This window comes from Oncorhynchus masou, chromosome 33 (assembly GCF_036934945.1).
Source record: "Oncorhynchus masou masou isolate Uvic2021 chromosome 33, UVic_Omas_1.1, whole genome shotgun sequence".
NCBI classification, from domain to species: domain Eukaryota; kingdom Metazoa; phylum Chordata; class Actinopteri; order Salmoniformes; family Salmonidae; genus Oncorhynchus; species Oncorhynchus masou.
The window spans coordinates 33217810-33244667 of NC_088244.1; the positions used below are offsets into that span (position 1 = coordinate 33217810).

At 45.9% G+C, this 26858-nt stretch overlaps 1 protein-coding gene across 1 annotated transcript in view; it reads left to right on the plus strand.

Moving 5' to 3' along the window:
• The window catches only part of itga5 (integrin, alpha 5 (fibronectin receptor, alpha polypeptide)), a 54795-nt gene that overhangs the window by 19054 nt on the left and 8883 nt on the right, over window positions 1-26858 (plus strand). Inside the window, exons 2-24 of the mRNA XM_064957348.1 lie at window positions 1523-1653; window positions 7527-7627; window positions 8006-8129; window positions 8752-8813; window positions 8899-8944; window positions 9055-9180; window positions 9484-9528; window positions 9766-9809; window positions 10030-10086; window positions 10748-10800; window positions 11197-11402; window positions 11618-11809; window positions 15701-15746; window positions 15883-15996; window positions 17609-17664; window positions 18095-18252; window positions 18443-18580; window positions 21603-21670; window positions 23731-23881; window positions 24286-24378; window positions 25711-25790; window positions 26006-26086; window positions 26209-26314. Coding sequence (XP_064813420.1) covers window positions 1523-1653; window positions 7527-7627; window positions 8006-8129; window positions 8752-8813; window positions 8899-8944; window positions 9055-9180; window positions 9484-9528; window positions 9766-9809; window positions 10030-10086; window positions 10748-10800; window positions 11197-11402; window positions 11618-11809; window positions 15701-15746; window positions 15883-15996; window positions 17609-17664; window positions 18095-18252; window positions 18443-18580; window positions 21603-21670; window positions 23731-23881; window positions 24286-24378; window positions 25711-25790; window positions 26006-26086; window positions 26209-26314 — 2278 coding nt within the window. The remainder of the gene's footprint in view (window positions 1-1522; window positions 1654-7526; window positions 7628-8005; window positions 8130-8751; window positions 8814-8898; window positions 8945-9054; window positions 9181-9483; window positions 9529-9765; window positions 9810-10029; window positions 10087-10747; window positions 10801-11196; window positions 11403-11617; window positions 11810-15700; window positions 15747-15882; window positions 15997-17608; window positions 17665-18094; window positions 18253-18442; window positions 18581-21602; window positions 21671-23730; window positions 23882-24285; window positions 24379-25710; window positions 25791-26005; window positions 26087-26208; window positions 26315-26858) is intronic.

Consider the following 26858-nt stretch of genomic DNA (forward strand, 5'->3'; position numbering starts at 1 on the left):
TTTACGTTTAACACAGGGTTGCAGCAGCTAGATGTCTGTCCCAGACCTGACTTTACGTTTAACACAGGGTTACAGCAGCTAGATGTCTGTCCCAGACCTGTCTTTACGTTTACCACAGGGTTACAGCAGCTAGATGTCTGTCCCAGACCTGTCTTTACGTTTACCACAGGGTTACAGCAGCTAGATGTCTGTCCCAGACCTGTCTTTACGTTTAACACAGGGTTACAGCAGCTAGATGTCTGTCCCAGACCTGTCTTTACGTTTACCACAGGGTTACAGCAGCTAGATGTCTGTCCCAGACCTGTCTTTACGTTTAACACAGGGTTGCAGCAGCTAGATGTCTGTCCCAGACCTGACTTTACGTTTAACACAGGGTTACAGCAGCTAGATGTCTGTCCCAGACCTGTCTTTACGTTTACCACAGGGTTACAGCAGCTAGATGTCTGTCCCAGACCTGTCTTTACGTTTACCACAGGGTTACAGCAGCTAGATGTCTGTCCCAGACCTGGCTTTACGTTTAGCTTACTGCAGGGTTAGATGGGTTTGCTAGATGTCTGTCCCAGACCTGTCTTTACGTTTAGCTTACTGCAGGGTTAGATGGGTTTGCTAGATGTCTGTCCCAGACCTGTCTTTACGTTTACCGGGTTACTGCAGGGTTAGATGGGTTTGCTAGATGTCTGTCCCAAACCTGGCTTTACGTTTACCACAGGGTTACAGCAGCTAGATGTCTGTCCCAGACCTGTCTTTACGTTTACCACAGGGTTACAGCAGCTAGATGTCTGTCCCAGACCTGTCTTTACGTTTACCACAGGGTTACAGCAGCTAGATGTCTGTCCCAGACCTGTCTTACGTTTAGCTTACTGCAGGGTTAGATGGGGTTGCTAGATGTCTGTCCCAGACCTGGCTTTACGTTTAGCTTACTGCAGGGTTAGATGGGTTAGCTAGATGTCTGTCCCAGACCTGGCTTTACGTTTAGCTTACTGCAGGGTTAGATGGGTTAGCTAGATGTCTGTCTAGAGGAACAGGGCCACACAGCTGTGGAAACAACAGTGTGACTCCACTTAGGCTGTTTGCTTTCTTGTTTTCACATCCAATTTGCCCCACGGGGATCTCTCCGTTGTGTGTGTGTTTGATGGAGAGAGCGGGAGAGAATGTCACATGCACACATGTTTCAGCAACAATTACACATGGTTAGAATATTATGTAACAGTACTGTCGTTGGAACCTGTTAAAATGTTTTTGAAGTAGGGGTATAGCTTTGTGAGCAGTAAAACTTGTGTACTGGCTCTGCATCATGCTAAAACTGTTGACTGGGAGCTGTGGAAGGCATTTTAAAATTCATACCAGACCAAGAGTAGATCTTAACCAATTACAATGACAAAAAAGACTACAGATAGCATTAGCGAACCAATCCTACTGGTTGCCATACCTCAGCTATTATGTTGCTGAGGGACATAGCAGGTTAGGTCGAGGTGACATAGGGACATTTGAATGATCGAATGTTTCTTCTCTCTCCTAACAGTGTCAGTGTGGTGATCGGTGCTCCCAAGGCCAATACCAGCCAGCGCAACATCACAGAGGGCGGGTCCGTGTACTACTGCCCATGGAGTCTCGGCCAATCAGAGTGCCACAACATTGAGTTTGACAATCAAGGTAAACCCAGTCATTGGCAGACTACGATCAGTGTGACTTCACTACTTTCGGTCCTGAACATACCTCCTCACTGTCTGAACTTGATTTGAATGAGATTTTAAGATGATAAATTACATAGACTTACTTAATCACAAATGTACATTGACGCATGAAGACATGGTGTTCCAGCAGATTTGATGATTCCATAGCATAATGACAGCTGTCCTTCAGTTCCTGTAACACATACCACGTATCTCCTCATGTAGTCCTGACTGGTGACTCGAGAGCTTGAGGCTCTTGCGACTGTTGTGAGCTGGAGATTTTAGAGGATGGTTACACACAGTTAAGCCGGTCGAGCCGCACAAAGCACTTCTTAAAGCCACTGGTCCATGGCCACCATGCTTTGGTGGCCCGGCAGGTGATCATCTGTCACTGTTCTACTCCACTGATGCTCCTTTGTTTTGACACTTTGGTTCCTGGAAACTAGATGATCCATTTGAGCATGTCATTAGTGTCTTTCTTTTTGGGATGGAAAGAATAACGGAGTGCTTTAGACAAGGGTATCTTCCCTTTAGGCTCGATACAATTATGTCCCAACCCCAGGGGCTGTAGGGAAATAAACAGTTGAAACAAAAGAAATGTCACTACATCCAACGACAATACAGAGCATTCGGAAAGTATTCAGACCCCTTCCCTTTTTCCGCATTTTGTTACGTTACAGCCTTATTCTAAAATCATCAATCTACACACAATATCCCATTATGACGGTGACATTTAAAAAAAAATTGGGGGGCAAATGTAAACAGAAATACCTTATTTACATAAGTATTCAGACCCTTTGCTATGAGACTCAAAATTGAGCTCCGGTACATCCTATTTCCATTGATCATACTTGGAGACTTATATCTCCCTCACTAACTTTAAACATCAGCTATCTGAGCAGCTTACCGATCGCTGCAGCTGTACACATCCCATCTGTAAATAGCCCATCCAACTACCTCTTCCCCATCCAACTACCTCTTCCCCATATTGTTTTTATTAAATTTTTTTGCTCTTTTGCACACCAGTTTTTCTTCTTGCACATCATCATCTGCACATCTATCACTCCAGTGTTAATTTGCTAAATTGTAATTACTTCGCTACTATGGCCTAGTTATTGCCTTGCCTCCTTACTCCATTTGCACACACTGTATATAGATTTTTCTATTGTGTTATTGACTGTACTTTTGTTTATCCTATGTGAAACTCTGTGTTGTTGTTTTTTCTCGCACTACTTGGCTTTATCTTGGCCAGGTCTCAGTTGTAAATGAGAACTTGTTCTCAACTTTACTACCTGATTAAATAAAGGTTAAATCAAATTTAAAAAAATAAAAATCCTTGATGTTTCTACAACTCGATTTGGAGTCCAGAGAGATCCTTGATGAAAACCTGCTCCAGAGCATGAACCTCAGACTGGGGCAAAGTTTCACCTTCCAACAAGACAATGACCCAAAGCACACAGCCAAGACAACGAAGGAGTGGCTTCAAGACAAGTTTCTGAATGTCTTTGAGTGGTCCAGCCAGAGGCTGAGGCCCGATCAAACATCTCTGGAGAGCCCGAAAAACGGCTGTGCAGCGACGCTCCCCATCCAACCTGACAGAGCTTTAGAAGATCTGTAGAGAAAAATGGGAGAAAGTCCCCCAATACAGGTGTGCCAAGCTTGTAGCATCATACCCAAGAAGACTTGAGGCTGTAATCGCTGCCAAAGGTCTTTCAACAAAGTACTGAGTAAAGGGTCTGAATATTTACGTAAATGTGATATTTCAGTTTCCATTTCGAAAACGTGAAAATGTTTTTAACTTAACAAAATTTGGGAAAAGTCAAGGGGTCTGAATACTTTTCGAATGCACTGTAGATACAATGATATATACTGGGTGTACAAAACATTATTGAGTTGCACCCCCTCCCTTTTGCCCTCAGAACAGCCTCAATTCGTAGGGGCATGAACACTTCCCAGATTTTTTAAAAGATCCATTTCTCAATTGTCTCAAAGCTTAAAATCCTTTCTGTCTCCTCCCCCTTCATCTACACTGATTTTGAAGTGGATTTAACAAGTGACATCAGTAAGGGATCACAGCTTTCACCTGGTCAGTCTATGTCATGGAAAGAGCCGTTCCTAATGTATTTGGTCTAGCGGATATTGCCAACAAGCCTCATTTGAACCTGAATGTATGAAAAGGTAGAACGACAGTAAGGGTCCCTGGTTGATGGGTCAACGATCATGCGCTATTCAGAGAGGTGGAGCAATGTTCCAGTGACTGGACAGTTGAAGGAGCCGTTTGCCTTTAGAGGAATGAGTAAAGGGTAAGTTAAAGAGTGACAGAGCTATCGGAGAGAAATCTGCTGTGTATTGCGTAAATTAGATCACCCTTTCTCTGACACACACACACACACACACACACACACACACACACACACACACACACACACACACACACACACACACACGCACACACACACACACACAGGCACGCACGCACGCACGCACGCACGCACGCACGCACGCACGCACGCACACACACACACACACACACACACACACACACACACACACACACACACACACACACACACCACTGTCTTGTTGCATGTGTTACACATGGATAGTGGTGTGTGGGTGTGTGTGCGCTCCCCAGTCAGTGCAGCGGGGGACTGTTGGCTTGTTTCTTGGGAAATCAAAGAGAAGAGTGCTGAGAGCCAAGACTGATTTACTGGCCATAAGGCACATTAGGGGAGAAATATTCCCCTGTAGCAGATTTCTGTTTTCACAAGCCCCGTTTAACAGTTGATTTGAAGGAATCCAACTGCAGGTCGCCTCTTTCTTCTGGTGTTTTCCTTCCCTTTCCTCTAGAAACAGATTAGAAAATGTGTTGCACATCCTTGGATGCTGGCCGAGGGCCATGATCGTCACAGTGATGTAATGTGCAGCAGGCAGGCGAGCAGCAGGGCGTTGGGGTGAAGGATAGTCCCTTAGGGTTTTAGACAGTGTGTACTTCGTTTTACTTAATGGGCTTTGAAAGCACACATTTGATTTGTGTGAAAGAGCCAATTCAGCCACCTGGACCGGCATACAAGAACATAGCACCCCTGTCTGTATGACATAGGAGATATGTTTTCCTTTATTTTCTTATGACATGGCTCGAGCTCAGCTGACTGTGGTATATATTATACTGCTAATATATTAGTATTGATGCTTTTTATGAGAGGTGTGTCTATTTGTGTGACATTATTCAGGTTCTTCCCTAAGTGTGGGTGAGGTCTTCCTTGAGCCTGACCGAGGGTACAGGCCCACTTAATTAGAGCCTCCTAATTGGGTCAAAGTGGTCATGGGAGGGCCTCCTCCACCCCTCCTCGCCTACCTCTCCACTTCCCCTTCCACAAAGATAAGGAAAAACTGCCCAGGGATCTGAAGGAGAGAAAGAGGGAGGAAACCAGAGCCCTGTCTCTCCATCTCTCAATCTGACCCTCTTCCTCCGGCCAGTAACACCCCCAGGGACAGCTGATGTGATGAGTGAATTCTGCCATTTTTCTTTGACCCCATCCACCCTGCACTCTAACCCAAGATACAGGCTCTAAACTCCTCTAATGGGTCTCCTCTCGCACAGTTCAAAGGGGGGAGTGTCTGTGGACACACTCCAGACCTCACCCTATCCCATCCACCCCTCTGCTGTCCTGTCCCAGGAGAGAGAGGTGTAGAGAGACACTAGTCACTGCAGCACTTCTACCCACGTCTACCCAAGTTCACTGAAATAACATTACATGACATGTTATTGCGACATGTGTCTGCTAGCTTTTTCTTCAGATCTTGTTTGTATCAAGGCTTTGGGCATTTTTGCATGACTCAGGCTGACTTGTCTTGCCTGCAGCCACGCAAGAGCCCCTTAACCAACTGATCTTTTCATCTCTCCATCTGTCACACTGTATGAACACCAATGTTCCGTCTCTGACATGGACAATAAGAGCAGTGCCAGACTCTGAGCTCACGCCACAGCCACTCAGTGTAGTTAGAGAACACCCCAAAACCCTGCCTGTTTTTTGTTGTTGTTGCCAATTTTGCCTCATGGCTGACAGTCTTGCACTTTGAACGTAGTGATGATGTCACTGACATAACTGTAGAGATGGCATGTAATTATTTTCTGTTTGACCATGACCAGTTGCTTTAGAAGAGTCCGACTACTATATTGGTCTGAAATGTGTATAAAATGTATTTCCCTGCTCATACTCATGGTTGCCGGGGTAGTGTGTCCCAAACACACATGCCTGTTTGGCTTGCGTGTCTCCTCAGTGTCACCCCCTTCACTTTATCAAAACAGAGGCCCCTGAGTTACGAAAAGAGGAGGAAAGTAAATGTTTCAGGGAGAGGGACTGTGACATGTGTAGCGCAGATTATTGCAGTGCAGTCGAAGAAACACGTCTCTTAGATCTGTTAATGTGTTAGGCATGTTATTTGTTGTATCGCTACAGTGTGTCTTTCCACACGTGAAGGAGTGGCACACGTGTATCCCGGCAGGGAACAGGGGTGCTGCGTGCCCATGAGTAATGCTGGAGAGAAAGCCTGGCGATACAGTAAATCTACTGTGATGTTATTAAAGGGCCCTAATCCCCACTTCTTTCCTAGCAGGGCAGGGGGAGATCAAACTCCCTGAGAGAGGGATAAAGAGAGGAGGGAGGGAGTGAGAAAGAGGGAGACGGAGAAAGAAAGCGAAATAGTGGGAGAGAGTAGACAGGAGAGCGACTATTAGAGGATGAGGCGAGTGTGCCTGAGCAGGGATGACTGAGGTTGCTAGGAGGAAACAGAGCCAGAGCGTTTGTTTTCCTTGGACACAGCCCCCCCCCCTCCCCCCTCTTTCTGTCTTTCCACCAAGACACGGAGCAGAGCAGGCCCTCACCCAGATCCAGAGACCTCAGAGCTGGCTGGGGCCAGGGTGGAGGAGGAGGCTGACGCACAGTCTACTTTCATCACGTCCACAGGTCACAATCTCTGTCTCTCACCACCAGGCCCCCTTCCCGGCAGATGGATATGGCTCTATTGCAACACACTTCTGGTTTAACTGTAGAGAATAGTGACGGGGGAAAGAGAAGTAGGCTGGGGTGCGCTTGCTGAGCTGCTGGGGTTAGTGGTTCAGAATCAAAATGAAATTTGTTTGGGTCAAGTTCCACTGGATATGTCTTGTCCGAATTCCAAGCGTTTAGACAACTTGTTACAGGATGTTTCATGGTATGTGAACTGTAGAAACCAATTTGTGTTTGGGTTTTGTTTCTCACCATAGCAACACAGATGTTGCATCAGTCTTGCCAATAAAACATCCTGTTTGAACCTGACTCCACAGGCCATCTGTCTTGTCACCTGCTCCTGTCCTGTCAGAGGTAGCGTCCTAAATGGCACCCTATTCCCTACATAGTGCACTACTCTGGTCAAAGGTAGTGCACTATATAGGAAAACGTGTTCCATTTGGTAACGCTCTGGGTTACAGGCCAGGTGGCCAAAAAGATCCAGGGTCAGTGAAGTCACGCCAGAGAACTGTCTCGAGTTGACATCTGAACAGTGAGGACAGGAGCTATATTGCGGCATAAGGCTCTGGTGAACACCAAGGTTTTCCTCTAGATCCTAGATACATTCAGCCCCTGAACATTGAGTACCAAATACTTTCAATTTTTTCCGCTATGTTCGTCTCTGGAATGTTCTTCATGAGAAACTTGGTGTGTGTTTAATGATGCAGTATGTAAGTTCTGTGGTGCCAGATGACTAGATGTTTGGATGACGTTGTCTGGAGGAGAACTACAATGATTCATTAGGGACTTTAAAAAAAAAAGTCATCACTCATTCACTCTGTTATTTTTCTGTTCCTCCCAGGGGACCGAACAGTCACACTCAACAACACAGACTACCAAGCTGAAGTCAAGTCCCACCAGTGGTTCGGCGCCACCGTCCGTTCCCATGACGACACCATTCTGGTAAGATGACCCTCACTGACTCAGGGACAGGGGTGGAGAAAGTCAGTTTACTTTCAACTTTGGTCTCTACAGCTCAGAGTCCCTCAACTGTTATGATGACTGGCGTTCATGTCAAGGGGTTGTATATGTTCATTGTTCAAAGTTCGTCTTAAAGGTCTGCGTCTATCGGTTTGTTGTGACTGTTCCAATGTTCACCTCCAGTCTCTGTCTGAGGAGAAGTGTTTTGCGCTCCTGTGACTTCACATTTGAGATGCCTTTATTTTCTGCTGATTGTTTGGGACGTAACCTGGATTTAGTTACATGGTTACTTTGCTCCAGATGTAACATTGCTGTAACTGACAAAATAAAACTCCCCCCTCTACCTCCCCCCTCCTATAGGCCTGCGCCCCTCTGTACTCCTGGAGGACCAAAGAAGACATGCCCCAGTCAGATATCACAGGAACCTGCTACCTCTCTGTCAAGAACTTCACTAAATTTGTGGAATATGCTCCCTGTCGCACAGGTAATTATTTTCTGTGATGTGATACGTTTCCCATAAGGACACGACATCACCCCAAAATAACGTTCCATCCGCCTTCCTGTAGCGCTCCTGGTTAAGAGAACCACTCCATAAATAACTTATGTATTCCTTTTACATCAGCACCCATCTTTCTAATGCTGATCTCTCTGCCAGCCAACTACCCCACCACCCCACACTACAGGTGACTCCTTCGGCCTACCTGTGACACGGCAGCTGTCCACACAGCAGGCTATTAGAGAGGGGTTAAGTGGAGTGCCCGAGGGCCACAACAGACGGGATGTTTAGAGTCTCAAGTAACAATACTGAGTAACCACTTCCAGAGACATCACACGCTAGCTGTGGAGAAAGAATTGACCCCCCCTTCGATGCAATCCATCATGTTAGCCCCATATTGACTAGTCTATCCCTACTGCTGTGGTAGTGACTGGCTGGCTTGGTTCTGTTCAGAATGCCCAGCTGAGTCATTGAACTCCACAGGTTCTAAAGTAATACAAAATTCGACATTCTAAAGTATTGGTTAAATATAAGGTAGAATTTATGGAGCTTTCAAGTTGCTTTTTCAAGTCGGAAAAATGACTGATTTATGAACCTCTGTTTTTTTCAGAATTCATTAACGAGGGGGGCCAGGGCTACTGTCAGGGGGGATTCAGTGCTGATTTCACCAAGGTAACACATCCTCTCAGTTCAGTACCAGAGCTTTATCAACTAATATGGACTAGAAACACATGATCTCTTTCTGCCTCTCTCTCAGGATGGGAAAGTGGTGCTTGGAGGACCAGGCAGCTTCTTCTGGCAAGGTACACATCTCAACAACCCCTTGAGACAACAAGTTGTAGTATTCTGAAGTGATTTGTGTGAAACCTGAGAGGATCTTTCCATTCACTTCCTGCTTCCTGTGTCTTCTCAGGTCAGGTGATCTCAGCAGCCAAAGAAGAGATCATCAAGGCTTACTACCCAGGGTACTTCATGCAGTCTGTAGAGGGACAGATCCAGACCAGACAGGCTCAGCTCAAATATGACGACAGCTACCGCGGTAAGATTTTTCCTCTCATAATTCTACCACTCCCTTTACTTTCCACACATGCTGGTTTCCTGTGCAGGCTACTTGAGTCAGAACTAAGATTGGGAAACGTCACCACAATTCTTCTAAATCAAATCGTTTCCCAATCACCACGATTCTTCTAACCTTCTGACCTCTGATAAAAGGTGGACTGATGTATTTTTGTTCAAAGTACATGCCTTAATCCCTAGATTACTCATTAAGAGAAATGGAAGTCCAAGGGCTCTGAACGCTTCATATCAAATGACTAATGTCTGCTTTCTTGTGGTCTTGCAGGTTACTCTGTTGCGGTCGGGGAATTCAGTGGAGATGAGGTGGAAGGTAAGAGATCTGTACCACAGACCTTCACAGGCCTGCACAACAGAGCGCCATTGAAGATATAGAACGTTTAATATACCTGAAGTAAACGCAATTCAACTCAGCAGATTCTGTCCCCCTACTGAGCTGGAAAACTGCAATCTCAGGAATTCTCAGAGTTCGACAGCTGTGACCTTTGCGATATTTCCCTTCCTTAATCTTCCCCTTTTCTGTTTTTCCTCCTGTCTGTGCACCTCTCAGATTTTGTGGCTGGGGTCCCAAAAGGAGTCATGCTATACGGTTTGGTAAGAAAACCTCATCACCACTCTAATTTTGAGAGGAGATTGATTTTGAAAGGGAGGGCTATATAGGCTTGGGGGAGAAATGGAGCCTGAGATAACGAAAGTAGCTGTGTTTAGTGAAGGTAGAGGCGATGAATACCATATCACTACTCTATACATACAGTATGTTGGACCTCAGGGATTTTGACCTTATGTTCTGTGTGTGTGCGTCTGCGCTCCTCAGGTGTCTGTTTTAAATGGCACCGATCTGAAGTCTATGCTCGACTACACTGGTGAACAGGTGAGCATTCAAACCTCCCCAGCTCTGACTCATTAGGGTTAGAACACACATGACCCATTGGTTTTAACTCAAGTGTGGTTTTTCCACACAGACTGTGGTTCCATAACTTGCTGTTTCTTATGGCAACTCTTAATCTCTCAAGTCTGTGTACTGGAGCACTGATGATATAAGCAAAATAATTTCCTTTACAAGTTTCTGTTAACTGGGTTTCAAGCCCACTGTGGTTTTCTGTAAATAAAATCATTATTGAAGTGAAAGTGCAGAGGCAATTTCCCCCCAAATGAGAAGCATGATTCTTCCTGCGAATGGAATGGAGGTAGCGTGAGCCCCTTTTTTAACGGTGCTGATTGGTTCAGCTGAGTGTATTTGCTAACCCTGGGAGTCTGGGAATCAAGCTGTTTCTGTCTCTTTGTTGCTTCAGATGTGTTTTACAGACAGGACAGCTTCAAGTCAGACCAAGCAAGAACCATCCCTTTTCATTGACCATTTCTTCTCTCGTCCAGGAGTTTCTTCTACTGGATATTTTTATTCAAGTAGATTCACTGGATGTTAGAAGTCCCTTTTTGCTTAAAAGCAGCGTTTCTATTTTGAGCCTTTTTGAACCCAGATTCATGGCGATGTTCTCGAGTTGTGACGATGATGCTCTCTGATGTTTTCTCAGATGGGCTCCTATTTTGGGTATGCTGTGGCCACAGCTGACATCAATAATGACGGGTAAGTACAGTCTAACAGGACATTCTCACCATATATTCTCACCCATGAGTTGGGTGGTGGTGGCAACTTGGATTTGTCCAGTAATGTTACAGGACATTTGTTTTTGAATCAGTAATGAAGGGTGAGTAGGAGTCAGTTCTCCCATAGCATTCTCAACCATAGGTTCACACCCATTTTTAATGTGCTCGGTGGTGACAACATTGTCTTGGACTTGACCAATGACACATTTTTATGGGAAACTCCAGTCATCGATGTCAAAAAGGCACCTGGAAACTTAAATACATTGTCAAGTTTTTCCAACCAGGATTTCTGGAAAGTAAACAGCATTTTGCCACCCTAGTCTGTACACTATATACAGGTATGTCTGTAACCGTGTGTGTACCTCCCTCCCCTCAGCATGGCTGACCTGTTGGTGGGAGCTCCCATGTATATGACCCGGGGGTCAGACAGTCGCCTGGAGGAGGTGGGCCGAGTGTACGTCTATCTGCAACGCGGACCCCTGAACCTGGGGACAACCCTCAACCTGACCGGAACCCAGGTGTTCGGGAGGTTTGGTAGCACCATCGCCGCTCTGGGAGATCTCAACCAGGACGGATACAATGGTGAGAGACGGAGGAGTGGTAGTAATGGGAGTTTAACTGGGGGAAGAAAAGGATGTTTCACAAGCATTTTTTTTGTGTGTCACAATCTTGGCTTTGAGAGTCTACTACATGTAGTTTTGTTAGTCTCATGCAGTTCATTCAAAGTCCTAGTAGACTGTAAAGTTCTGAGTGATCTCACGGTCTTCTCCTGCTCTCTCCTCTTCTCTGATTGGTAGATGTGGCCATCAGCTGTCCATTCGGTGGAGATGACCAGCAGGGATTGGTTCTCATCTACAACGGATTTGTTGGTGGGCTCAGGGACACCCCCTCTCAGGTCATAGCTGGCCAATGGGCTTCAGGCACTGTGCCCGCAAGCTTTGGATTTGCCCTCCGAGGGGCTAAAGACCTGGACATGAATGGTTACCCAGGTGAGTGACAAAATTCATTTGTTTTGAAGACCCCTCATGCTGCTGATTTTAGCATATTATCAACTTAATACTTAAAAAAATATATATTTATAAAAATAATAATACTAATTAGGGGGTTGTAACGGGATTCTTCCTGGGAAAGAGAGGCGGACCAAAACGCAGCGTGGTTATAATTCACGGTTCTTTAATAACGAAACTATACATGAATAAACTACAAAACAAGAAGCATGAAAACCCAAAACAGTCCCGTGTGGTACAAACACTGACACAGGAGACAACCACCCACAAAATCCAACACAAATCAGGCTACCTAAATATGGTTCCCAATCAGAGACAATGACTAACACCTGCCTCTGATTGAGAACCATATCAGGCCAAACATAGAAATAGACAAACTAGACATATAACATAGAATGCCCACTCAGATCACACCCTGACCAAACAAAACATAGAAACATACAAAGCAAACTATGGTCAGGGTGTGACAGGGGTATATCAGCTTTAATATTGCAGATAGATTGTAGCTTCCATCAATATAATTGTATGCATAATTTCCAATCCACCATATGTATTTTTTGACAGACAGACAGACAGACAGACAGACAGACAGACAGACAGACAGACAGACAGACAGACAGAGCATTCGGAAATATTCAGACCCCTTTACTTTTCCCACATTTTGTTAAGTTAATCAATCTACACACAATACCCCATAATGACAAAGCAAAAACTGATTTACATAAGTATTCAGACCTTTTAATCAGTACTTTGTTGAAGCACCTTTGGCAGCGATTGCATCCTCGAGTCTTTTTGGGAATGATGCTACAAGCTTGGCACACCTGTATTGGGGGTGGGGGTTCTCCCATTCTTCTCTGCAGATCCTCTCAAGCTCTGTCAGATTGGATGGGGAGTGTCACTGCACAGCTATTTTCAGGTCTCTCCAGAGGTGTTCGATTGGGTTCAAGTCCAGGCTCTGGCTGGGCCACTCAAGGACATTCAGAGACTTGTCCCGAAGCCGCTCCTATGTTGTCTTGGCTGTGTGCTTAGGGTTGTTGTCCTGTTGGAAGGTGACCCTTCGCCCCGGTCTGAGGTCCTGAGCGCTCTGGAGCAGATTTTCATCAAGGATCTCTCTGTACTTTGCTCCTTTCATCTTTCCCTTGATCCTGACTAGTCTACTAGTCCCCATCGCTGCAAAGCATCCCCACAGCATGACGCTGCCAACACCATGATTCACCGTAGGAATGGTGCCAGGTTTCCTCCAGACGTGACACTTTGCATTCAGGCCAAAGAGTTGAATCTTGGTTTCATCAGACCAGATAATCTTGTTTCTCATGGTCTGAGAGTCCTTTAGGTGCCTTTTGGCAAACTCCAAGCGGGCTGTCATGTGCCTTTTACAGAGGAGTGGCTTCTGTCTGGCCACTCTACCATAAAGGCCTGATTGGTGGAGTGCTGCAGAGATGATTGTCCTTCTGTAAGGTTCTCCCATCTCCACAGAGGAACTCTGGAGCTCTGTCAATGTGACCATTGGGTTCTTGGTCACCTCCCTGATCAAGGTCCTTCTCCCCCAATTGCTCAGTTTGGCCAGGCGGCCAGCTCTTGGAAGAGTCTTGATGGTTCCAAACTTCTTCCATTTAAGAATGACGGAGGCCACTGTGTTCTTGGGGACCTTCAATGCTGCAGAAATGTTTTGGTACCCTTCCCCAGATATGGACATCAACACAATCCTGTCTTGGTGCTCTACGGACAATTCCGTCGACCTTATGACTTGGTTTTTGCTCTGCATGCGCTGTCAACTGTGGGACGTTATATAGACAGGTGTGTGCCTTTCCAAATCATGTCCAATCAATTGAATTTACTACAGGTGGACTACAATCAAGTTGTAGAAGCATCTCAATGGATCATCAATGGAAACAGGATGCAACTGAGCTCAATTTCGGGTTTCATAGCAAAGGGTCTGAATACTTACGTAAATAAGTTATTTATGTTTTTTTTCTAAAATCCGGTTTTTGCATTTTCATTATGTAGTTTTGGGTATAGGTTGATAATTTAATACATTTTAGAATAAGGCGGTGACGTAACAAAATGTGGAAAAAGTCAAGGGGTCTGAATACTTTCTGAATGCACTGCATGTACAGTACCATTCAAAAGCTTGGACACACCTACTCATTCAAGGGTTTTTCTTCATTATGAGTATTTTCTACATTGTAGAATAATAGTGAATACATCAAAGATATGATATAACAATCATTTAGTAACCAAAAAAGTCTTGAACAAATCAAAATATAGTTTATATTTTATATTCTTCAAAGTAGCCACACTTTACCTTGATGACAGCTTTGCACACTATTGGCATTCTCTCAACCCCCTTCACCTGGAATGCTTTTCCAACAGTCTTGAAGAAGTTCCCACATATGCTTAGCACTTGTTGGCTGCTTTTCCTTCACTCCGCGGTCCAACTCATCCCAAACCATCTCAATTGGGTTGAGGTCGTGTGATTGTGGAGGCCAGGTCATCTGATGTAGCACTCCATCACTTCTTGGTCAAATAGCCCTTACACAGCCCAGAGGTGTTTTGGGTCATTGTCCTGTTGAAAAACAAATTATAGTCCCACTAAGCGCAAACCAGATGAGATGGCGTATTGCTACAGAATGCTGTGGTAGCCATGCTGGTTCAGTGTACCTTGAATTCTAAGTAAGTCAGACAGTGTCACCAGCAAAGCATCATCACACCACCTCCTCCATGCTTCACGGTGGGAATCACACATGTGGAGATCATCCGTTCACCTACTCTGCATCTCACAAAGACACAGTGGTTGAAAGCAAAAATCTCAAATTTGGACTCAACAGACCAAAATACAGATTTCCACCAGTCTAATGTCCATTGCTCGTGTTTCTTGGCCCAAGCAAGCCTCTTCTTCTTATTGGTGTCCTTTAGTAGTGTTTCTTTTTGCAGAAATTCGACCGTGAAGGCCTGATTCACACGGTTTCCTCTGAACAGTTGATGTTGAGATGTGTCTGTTACTTGAACTCTGAAGTATTTATTTAGGCTGCAATTTCTGAGTCTGGTAACTGTAATGACCTTATCCTCTGCAGCAGAGGTAACTCTGGGTCTTCCTTTCCTGTGGCGGTGCTCATGTGAGCCAGTTTCATCATAGCGCTTGATGGTTTTTGTGACTGCAATTAGTTTTGAATCTGGTGTTGTATTGCATATCAGTACATAAACAATTTTGCCAGCAGCAAACCACCCTGCTTCCCACTGCTGGCTTGTTTCTGAAGCTAAGCAGGGTTGGTCCTGGTTGATCACTAGATGGGAGGCCAGATGCTGCTGGAAGTGGTGTTGGAGGGCCAGTAGGAGGTACTCTTCCCTCTGGTCTAAAACAATTCTCAATGTCCCAGGGCAGTAATTGGGGACATTGCCCTGTGTAGGGTGCTGTCTTTGGGATGGGAAGTTAAATGGGTGTCCTGACTCTCTGTGGTAACTAAAGATCCCATGGCTGTGGTAACTAAAGATGGCACTTATTGTAAGAGTAGGGGTGTTAACCCTGGTGTCCTGGCTAAATTCCCAATCTGGCCCTCATACCATCATGGCCACCTAATCATCCCCAGTTTACAATCCCCCCTCCTCTCCCCTGTAACTATTCCCCAGGTCATTGGTGTAAATGAAGATTGTGTTCTCAGTCAACTTACCTGGTAAAATAAGGGTAGAAAATCAATGTGCCATGGAATCCGTGCATCAGAAATCTATTCCCACTATTTTGCAATCTATATGGCACAGCTGTTTGGTCCTTAAATGAAACTGGTATACTTTATTCATCACAATTGTCTTTAAACAATTTTGGTATTGTTGTTTACCTGTAGTCCATGAACTTTATGAACTTTATTTTCTTGACAGATCTTATTGTTGGTGCTTTTGGAGTTGACAAAACAGTTCTGTACAGGTAACACTCTCTCATAGTCTCCTATCTGTCAATCTATTGAGTGATGTCTAATATAAGTTTAGTTAAGAGGTTTACCAAAAGGTGTGCCTCTAATCATTTGTTAACCTGGCTTCTGTTCCCATGTATTGTACCACAGATCCCGGCCCATCGTCAACACCAGTGCCTCCCTGACTGTCTACCCCACCATGATCAACCCTGAGGAGAAGAGTTGTTCAGTCAACAACGGCAACACCACCATCCCTGTATCCTGGTAAGTTCTGCAGTGTACCCACCTCCTGGTACGTATTTCAGCATACGTGTCTCCTGGTAAGTACTGCAGCATACCTGTCTCCTGGTAAGTTCTGCAGTGTACCCACCTCCTGGTACGTATTTCAGCATACGTGTCTCCTGGTAAGTACTGCAGCATACCTGTCTCCTGTTGAGTACTTGTCTAGTCTCCTGGGCCTTTATTCTGGGCCTGTATGTGAAGCATCTCAGAGCATGAGTGCTGATCTAGGATCAGGTCCCCCCTTTCGATGTGCTGTCTCTTATACATTATGATCTAAAAGGCTAAACTGGTCCTAGATCAGCACTCATACCCTTACACTCTTTATAAGTAATTTGATGAACGTGTTTTACACTTGGCACAACACCAACAGGAAGGAGATCCTCAACACTGGCACTCAGTTGTACTTAGACAGGAAGACCCATTGAGAACATATTTACTTGGGAAACAGTCAGTCTTATCTGGTGGTGGTGACCTGTTATCACAGCAACTTCATAACAGATTATATTTCTTCGAAAGGAGAAAAAGTAAAATAAAATGCTGAATAAGGGCATTGTGGCTGGCAGCTATTTTCCCCTTCCGTTTGAATGTGCTGCATGGTATTCCCCATCCAATGGGAGAGGAAAGAGAACTGAACAGGGCTCCTCTAATCTCTGGCTGTGCTGCTCAACATGCCTGACACTGTGCTTGTGTGTCTGCTACCCCCCCCTTCTCTCTCTAGTCCCCAGATCCATAAAGGAAACTGTTGTATACACGTCTTGATTACACTGCGTTGCCTGGTGATGGGGAGGGATGTAGGTGGGGGTGGAGGGAAGGAGGGCGAGTGAGGGGTCAGGAGGTTTGGCAGTGGCTTTTGAATGAGATATTGTTTGGTGGTGGAACACAGCTGGGAAACATCAGGATGTGGAGACTCGTGCGCATGCACAAACTCAAACACTAAAAAACCTAGAGACACAGGAGCACAATATATAATGGATATATATCCTAGATATAGACATCCTCTTTATCTGTTTCTTTCATTCTCTTTCAAATATGTTCCTTCCTTTGTTCTGTCTATACTAGTCGGTTTCGCTCCCTCTTTTTCTCTTGTTCCCTTGATCCCTTTCCCTCGCTCCCTCTCTCCTTCCCTCTTTCTTTTCCCGTCAGTGTGAGTTTGGTTGTCGGGCTTGGGGTTTGGGTTGCTGACTCTTGGAAGCTGTGGCTCATGTCATGGAAGAGAGCAAGAGCCCCCGGCCCGTATAGATACAGACCCTGATTGACTGTCCTGCCTGTGGGGCTACATGAGATGACGCTCAATTTCTTAAACTCCGGGGATGGGGCTTGGGCTGGGGGACACACACCATGTTATTAGCATGGCTGGCTATAGCAGGCAGATGCCTTTCCCAACATTACCCATTGCTCCATATTATACAGTGATACCCATTATGCCGCTTGTCTTGTAAAGTAAGAAAACTGAAGAGTTAGAGTTTAGCCAAAGAGAGAAGAGGAAGAGAGGGAATGAGTGTGGTGTCTGTGCGTGTATGTTGACTTTTTGCCATGAATGCATATGCTTCCCTCATCATCATGTCTTTGTTATGTTCTCCTCTGTTCGAAACAGTGTCAACCTGAGTTTCTGCCTCTCAGCCAATGGGAAGTACCTCCCAGACAACCTAGGTGAGCCAACTGTCCACATCTGGTCCAGATGACGTACAATACCATACTTTCAATTGCACACGAATATCAATTTATATAACAAGTTGTTGCATGTATGTTGAATTACTTTGTTGTTGCTCTGTATTGTATCGTGACAAAGAGATTAAGAGCAGAGTCTGGGTTCCAGAATCCCCATATCTTCCCCAGTTCCAATCAAAGCACAAGGCTCCTCTTACGCAACCTCAGCAATTATTCCACTAATTACCCCTCTATGCATATGGCTACTCTGCTATTTGTAGCATATGGTAAACTAACTACATAGTCTGGATTCTCTATTTGCTTGAGAGTGTGCAAGTGTGTTTTAATGTCTGATTGATGGTGTATAAAACAATGGCACATTCATGGTTGTGTCCTGTGTGTGTGTGTGTTCCTTTGTGTGTGTGTGTTCCAGACTTCCAGGTAGAGGTGCAGTTGGACCGTCTGAAGCACAAGCAGAAGGGAGGGGTGAAGAGGGCTCTGTTTGTCGACTCCCAGCAGACAGTGCTCACGAGGAGTGTGAGGGTGCGGAACAGAGAGCGTGTGTGTCATGACACCAAGATCTATCTGAGGGTAAGTCTCTCTCACACACACACACACACACACACACACACACACACACACACACACACACACACACACACACACACACACACACACACACACACACACACACACACACACACACACACACACACACACGCACGCGCGCGCACACTCACACTCTTTCTAATGAACCCTGTCTCTCTCTATTTGACTCCAGGATGATAAGGAGTTCAGAGATAAGCTCTCCCCCATCTACATCTCCCTCAACTTCAGTCTGGATCCTCAGGCAGCTTTCGACTCCCACGGCCTCAGACCCATCCTCAACTACCAGTCCACCGAGCTCATCGAGCAGAAGGTACTTCAATACCCCCCCCCCTCCCTGTCTGACTCTGCCCCCCCCCCCAGCACTGCACTCCTAACCCTGAAGACTGACTCGACGTTAACAGGCCCCGTATATCTACTGAGGTGGAGCACTGCACACGTTTTAATGAACAAGACGCAGTGAAAGACCTGGCTGGAAATCCATTCACTCACTCAGAGCTGATGGTAATGTTTTCTCCTTGACCAGACCTCCACCCCCTCAGAACGACTCAGGCTGCTCTCCTTGTTGATTTCCAAACCGCTCTGCTGGGAAGGGGTCCAGAGGGTCTGGAAAGCAGTTTTCAACAAGAGAAATGTGAGGCGTGTGCATGGTACAGTGGAGATGGAGTTGGAGAGTGTTTGACTGCTCCACCAGGAATAGCTGTTTTCAGCCTGGCTGGGCTGTGTAACGGATCACAGGAGTCGTGTTCCGATCGAGAGGTGCACAGTAAGACCCCGACACACAGGGTTAATGGATATTTTTGGGTGGGGCCTCCAGGGCCCTTTGCTCGCAGCACACAGGCCATGTGCCATCTGGTGTAGATTTGCCAGTTTTATCCTGGCAGGGAGCGAGAGACGTGAGCAGGACTCAGCGTGTGGGCTGCCTGCCTTCAGCTGTGGCGTGCTGCACCCTATGTGAGCTCAACAATAACCGCTGGATTGGATTGGAGTGTTTTGGGAAAGGCCCTGGCCGAGTTTGCAGTTCGACCCCCCCCCCCTCCATCTTTCTCTCAGTATTTCTCTCTTCTCTCTCGGAGCAGGGCAGTACTGAACCCTGTCATTGGTGTTCACTTGTCGTATCAAAGCTGCTGGGGATTCATCAGATGTGGTGTATTGTACTTACACTCCAACCATGAGCTAAATACTGAACCCTGATAAAGCTATGTTGTTGTAGTACCGAAACTGAACTTCAGATAACATATTTCATTAATCATTGATACCCAGTGTGAATGTAGGGGATGTCTACTCACTACAGCCTGGATTTAATCAGATACATGATACCTTATTATGGATTCCTCCGTATGGCATCGTTTGTACTGGGCTGGCTGTTGCAGCATAGGCTACATATAGGTAACTATCAAAATAAAGGAAACACCAACTTAAAGTGTCTTAATAGGAAGTTGGGTCACCACGAGTTAGAACAGCTTCAGTGCACCTTGGTATGGATTCTACATCTTTATGGAACTTTATTGGAAGGATGCGACACCACTCTTCCACAAGAAATTCCATCATCTGGTGTTTTGTTGATGGTGGAGGAAACGCCATTTCAGGCGCCACTCCAGAATCACCAATATGTGTTAAATTGGGTTGAGATCTTGTGACTGAGACGGCCATGGCATATGGTTTACATCGTTTTATGATCATCAAACCATTGAGTGACCACTCATGCCCTGTGGATGGGGGCGTTGTCATCCTATGGGGGCATAGCCAAGGTAACCAAAATAATGCCCTGCCCAGCATTTTTACATGTCACCCGAAGCATGATTGGATGTTATTTGCTTAATTAACTCAGGAACCACACCTGTGTGGAAGCACCTACTTTCAATATACTTTGTATCTCGCATTTTCTCAAGTGTTTCCATTATTTTGGCAGTTACATATACATGCTGGCTCACCCCAATTCTCACACCCTCTGGTTGCTGAGTGAGAGCGAGAGATCACCGAAGTCTCTCTGCATAGTTTAATCGTTTCTCTATAATGTGCCCCACATGTTGCCGTGAAGCCAGAGCAATGGGAACATAATAAAAATGGATCCACAAAACGCCACTCTGAGAGTGAAGCTGGAAGCTCCCATGATTTATTTTCGCTGATATTGACACAGTTATTGAGTGAAGCTGTATACTACACATGGTACCCTCAATACACTGACTGCACGCTATTCATCTGGCTTCCCTCTGCCAGTTGTTGTTTAACGGCAGCCAGGATAGGAATCTAAATAGCTTTTACCCTGATTGACTGAGTCTGTATATAGGCCAGCACACGCTGAAGGGGCAGAGTGAGTGAGCTGGTGGTTACTATGGTTACCCCGGTGTCTTAAATTAGAAAGCCCGGCTGTGTAATGACAGGGGAGGCAGTGCGCTCTCTTTCTAATCTACTTCTATTTATTATCTTTGTCGTCATCATGATCATCACACTGTGATGGAATCGCACGGGGCAACTATTACCTACGTCAAGCCTGGGCTTTTCCCTGCTACACAAACACGTTCAGTGGTTACTGGGCACCCTTTACTGCTTAGCTCATGTCTTTCTAGTATTTCCACCATAGCCTCTAGCCCTCTAGATTACCCCCTCCTCCCCCATGTCTCTGTACCAGCTTCAGCCCCACCCACCCCTGGTTCATGTATGGTCCTGCATGCAGAGCGCTGGGTGGCGTCGAGTGTGGCTAGCTTGTGGTCCGCTGCAGAGCGCTAGTGGTGTGGGCGTCAGTGTGCGGCGCTGGTGGATGCGTGGACAGAGAGCTGCTGGCCTCCCCAGAGAGGCCCTCCTGGCGTACCGCTTCTCCTTCTTGTCCTCCTGTCTCTGGGCTGCGTTGTGGCGCTGCCCAAGTCGGACACTCTATGATGGAGGGGGTTTTGTCACCCTACACACAGTCGGACGGCTTCTCCTGCCTTCTTATCGACCCATTTCTCTCTGAAAGGACGTGAAGTCAGACACGGGGCTGAATAAGGGTTGTTTGTGTCATCACACATGGTTATAGTCACTAACATCCCCCAGAAGATAAGAGCGTTTAACAGGGTTATTATTACAGGTGTTTGGTCTGTAGTGATGACACTTTGCTCAGGGGGCGGAGGGTGGTTGGGGCTCGGAATGGAATGTATTAGTCATTCTGGTCTGCACGACATGTCCTATCCCGCTGCAATTACTCCATTGTATGTTCACCACCAAAGCAAAGTGTCTAATTCTGTATGTTAAGTCTAACTGACAGACGTGTAGGCCTCATTTTAATGGGAACCGTGGATCCTGTGTAAGCTCTGTCACTCTTTAACTTATTCCTCTCCTCCTCTTTCCTCCTCTAGGCCCAGATTCTGCTGGACTGTGGAGAAGACAACATTTGTGTTCCTGACTTAAAGCTGGCGGTGCACGGGTGAGTTATTCCAGACACCCATGAAAGCCACTAGATCAGGAGAATATATCTACTATGTATGATGAATGGTTGAACTATTCACCCAACTATACAGATGAGTCGGCCTTGTTGTCGTTCTGATCTGATAAATAAAGCTGTGTCGTGCTCCACCCGTTTGTTTAGTTTAGCTTGCAGAGCAGACCAGTCTGTTATTACACCCACAATGCTCCACTCACAGAAGATACTACTCTGCTTTGGAAACAGGAAGAAGCGCTGGTCCCTGGTCTAGGTGCAAGGATTAGTTGTCAGGCAGCTCGGGGAAAGAGACATGAGAGATGAAAGGGATTTGTTTTGAACGTATGGAGAGGGAGGTGTGTGTGTGTGTGTGTGTGCCAACCAGATCTCGCCTCCTATCAGCTTCTGTTGAAGTAGTATTCACAGCATCTCCATACTTCGATTTGAGAAATCTGTGGTCATTTTTCTCCAAAATAACATGCCCCCTTGCTCTCTTTCTGCCCTCTCATGTTCATATTTGTTTGCACGCTAATTCCATTTCTCTATTGTAAAAGTCTATCACGTACCCTGAGTGTACAAAACATAATGAACACCTTCTCTTTCCCTGACATAGACTGACCAGGTGAATCCAGGTGAAAGCTATGATCCCTTATTGATGTCACTTAAATCCACTTCAATCAGTGTAGATGAACGGGAGGAGACAGGTTAAAGGAGGATTTTTAAGCCTTGAGATGATTTGAGACATGGAGTGTGTGTGTGTGTGTGTGTGTGTGTGTGTGTGTGTGTGTGTGTGTGTGTGTGTGTGTGTGTGTGTGTGTGTGTGTGTGTGTGTGTGTGTGTGTGTGTGTGTGTGTGTGTACCATTCAGAGGGTGAACGGGCAAGGCAAAATATTTAAGTGCCTTTGAACGAGGTATGGTACTCTGCTGCGTTTTTCATGCTCAACAGTTTCCCATGTGTATCAAGAATGGTCCACCACCCAAAGGACATCCGGACAACTTGACAAAACTGTGTCAAGCATTGGAGTCAACATGGGCCAGCATCTCTGTGAAATGCTTTTGACACCTTATAGAGTCCATGCCCCGACGAATTGAGGCTGTTCTGAGGGCCAAATGGAAGGGAGGGTGTGCAACTTAATATTAGGAAGGTGTTTGTACATTTGTCTGTGAAGGGCATTCAAGCAGGATGAAATAAGGGATTTCAGTTGAGGAAAATCATAATGCATGAACTACTTGCCTCTGGCAGTCAGATTTAAATGCTTTGTTTAATAGTAGCTTGGGGCATGGGGTCAATCATGAAATTCCCAGCATTGTATCCATCAAAATATTTCTACTGTTTTCCTGACAAAGCACACAACCTGTACCACCAATGCCCCTTAGGAGAGGTTTTGGGTTTTTGTGGGTTCTTCCAATGTATCCCTTTTGTTTTCTTTAAAGAGCGTAATGGCTGTTGGAGTCTGACTAGGCTGGCTGGCTGGCTGGCCAATAGAAGATCAGTGTTTGAAATATGGTCCATGTTGCTTTCTCTCTCTGCCTGGTTTTATGAGTCCAGCTCTAATTAGAAGCGTCTGTGTGGCCCTCGTGTGGAATTCCTCTCTCATTGTGTTCAGAAAGAGAACGAGAGATGGAGGAAGAAATGTGGGGAGGGAGAAAGGGAGGGAGTGGAAGTGGGAGGTGTTTTACATTCCTATTCTGTGCTCTAACGCATGTATGACTTTGTTGCTACATTTGAAAAGTTGTGTGTGAGGGGGATGCAGGGGAAGGGGAGGGGAGGGGAGAGGGAATTTCCTGACATGAATCTAAGCGATGTGTTTTGGGCTGTGTCCCATTTCGAGAGAGATGAAGCACGGATATCAGGCTATAGCAACAGAACATGCAAGTATGTTAGTGACCTGACACTGCTTTATAATGTATACACTGTTCACACAGCCTTCACAGTTGTCTCTAGTATAATGGCACCCTCTCCCACCTCTCCCGGGTCTTATTTACCCTCTGAGACCCGACACCTCTTGACCTGACGTCTGACCCGATTAGTAATCCATTTCTGTTTTTTTTGGGGGGGCCCTCAGGGACCGGAAGGAAGCGTACCTAGGTGACGACAACTCACTGACCTTGACTTTCAACGCTCGGAACGAGGGTGAAGGAGGGGCCTACGAGGCTGAGCTGTACGTGGTGCTGCCTCCTGAAGCGGACTACAGCGGTATAGCCCGCAATAACGAGGTGAGAGGAACTACTAAACATTCACCTGAACCCAACACTACTATTAGATGTGAAGTTATATGAGTCACAGTCTATTGGCTCATAAGACTTCTGATGATAGATCTATAAGGAACAGGGCTGTTATGGAAGTTATGAAATCACAAAATGGAACTAAATGTTTGTTCTTGGTGTTTGATCTGTAGACCTGTATCTATGATTCTTCTTTGTTGTGTTCTAACCAATGACAAACACATATGAATGTATATGGTTCTAAACCAGCACTCTTTCTCCTTGCTCTCTGTCTCTCTGTCTCTCTTTGTCTGTCTCTGTCTGTGTCTCTGTCTCTGTCTGTGTCTCTGTCTCTGTCTCTCTCTCTCTCTCTCTCTCTCTCTCTCTCTCTCTCTCTCTCTCTCTCTCTCCCCCAGAGCCTGACCCAGCTAACTTGTAGCTACGAGACAGAGAACCAGACCCGCTACCTCAGCTGTGACCTGGGCAACCCTATGAAGTCTGGCACCAGCGTAAGTCAAGGATTCATGTTCTGCTTGCCCTTCTGAAGATTGGTCATGAGAAGGGTCAGGAGTATTTCCTGGTTAGGTCACATGTGTGGAAAACAGGAGCAGCTCTGGCTCTTGGCGTGAAAAATCATTGACGTTTGTTTCGGCCATCTTGGTCTCCATCAGAATGAGAATGAGGTCACATGACATAAAAATAAACTTTGGGCCTGGTTCTACTCTAAGACCTTTCTGAAGAGCATTGGTTATGAATGGGGCGAGCAGATTTTTCTGGTTAGGTCACATGGTCCTGGCCCTACTCGTAAGCAATACTCTTCATTGGTTCTGATGAGTGTTGATGGCTGGTGGAATAGCTCGTCTAGCACTCTGAGATCTGTTTAGTGGTAGAAAAGTAATTGAGGCTAGCACAAAATCAATGTTTCCTAGTGTGTGCAGGAAGGGATTGTGTGTCTTCCAGGGGTTGAGCGGTAGAGAACTGAACTGGAGAGGAAAGGCTCTCTTTTCATGTCACAGCAGTGTCCAGAGAGGAAGTTCCTGTCCGAGTAGCAAGAAGCTGGTCTACGTCTCTGCTCCGAGCAGGGGTTCCCTCCTAATGTGTCTGACTGTAAAGTGGACATTGGTGGAGAGGTTAAGAAGGTTTTCTAATAGAATGGTTGTATTCAAAGTATAAACAAAAATGTCAAAACTTTAGTGTGCAACAAACATATAGTATAGATCCTGCCATTGTGGTACCCAATGCGCTGAGGATACAGTACTTTGCGTTAGTTATAATTCATAATGGCATAGAATGTTTATAAGCAGTGTTCTAATTGTTTTTACGATGCACATTTGCAGTTGGATACACACTCACACTACACAGTTAAACAGCAAAAGCTCTAAACTCGCTGGAAAACGAAAGGGGCATGAAATCCCAGTTGAAATAAAGGGCAGCAAAACAGAACACTGTAAGCAGGAAGTCCCAAACTGTCTGGACCTGCAGGCCCAGGTGTATTACAGCTGTGTATGTGCCAGCCAGGCAGGCAGACAGGGAGTACCGACTGACTGGCAACAGAACAGTTGGGAGGAGAGCGAAAGAGAGGACAGCACTGTTATCCTTTCGGAGACTCTGGCCCCCGCTATGCTGTTATGATTGTATAACAGAGAGTCTACTCACCGTCGCTGTACTGTATGTGTCAAAATAGTATCAACATAGTGCACACGTTTCCTAATGCCCTTACAAGGTTAGCTTTTAGATATGTTGGTTGCATCATCCCCCTTAGACATTTGGAACTCTCTCGCCTCACATCATGTTGACATCAACCCCTTGTCCCTGATCACATTGCTTCTCCTTGTCTGCAGCTGTGGGCAGGTCTGCGCTTCACTGTGCCACGACTGAAGGACACGCGCAAGACGGTTCAGTTTGAGCTGCAGATCCGCAGGTATGACTCTGTTCCATCGCCTCTCTAGGCATACGTTTGTGGCGGGCCTATAACTGGACACGTGTTATGTGTCACTGACAAAATGAATTCAAGGCTAAACTCGTAGGACACAGACCATCAAAAATACCGCAGTACTTCAATATCACCATATAGCTGCAGAGGTGTGTTGTCTCTGATTCATCACCCTCTCTTCCTCTCTCGCTTTCCCTCCACAGTAAAAATGAGAATAATTCCCACAGCGAGGTGGTTCCCTACAGGTTGGAGGTGGTTGTCCAGGCCAATGTTATTTTACAAGGGTGAGTCCAGAGGAAGTCAGAGAGAAGTCCAGGGGTGGGAGGAATCTCTGTGCAACTCCATAAAAGTCGTATTATTTTTCTCCCCACACAGTCTCATGCTTTCCTTTCCCTCTCTTTTGAAGAGTCTCCCGGCCAGACAAGGTCTTCTTCCCTCCCCCCAACTGGAAGGTGTCCAAGAGCCCCCAGGTGGAGCAGGACATCGGGCCTGCAGTCCAACACGTCTATGAGGTAAGGAGTCAAAGGGTTGGGGTTAGGATTAGGATTAAGGTTAGGTTGGGAAGATCCAATGGGACATTCAGTGCATGGACAAAGGTGAATGCAGCCAAACTGTGGACATGTTTCAATGAAAGGAGCCAGAGGCCCTCCAGGAGGATAGCTGCTAGCTGGCTGGGCAGAGAGTTCTATACAGCAGACTCATCAGGTTGTAGTATGGCAGAGAGTTCTATACAGCAGACTCATCAGGATGTAGTATGGCAGAGAGTTCTATACAGCAGACTCATCAGGTTGTCGTATGGCAGAGAGTTCTATACAGCAGACTCATCAGGATGTAGTATGGCAGAGAGTTCTATACAGCAGACTCTGGCCTCAAGCAGGTCTGTAGCAGCAGGCAGTACTTCACAGACACTAACTGTTTTCTGTAGAAGCAGACCAGACACTAACCTTTGTGTAGAAGCAGACCAGACCGGACACTAACCTTTGTGTAGAAGCAGACCAGACACTAACCTTTGTGTAGAGGCAGACCAGACCAGACTCTAACCTTTGTGTAGAAGCA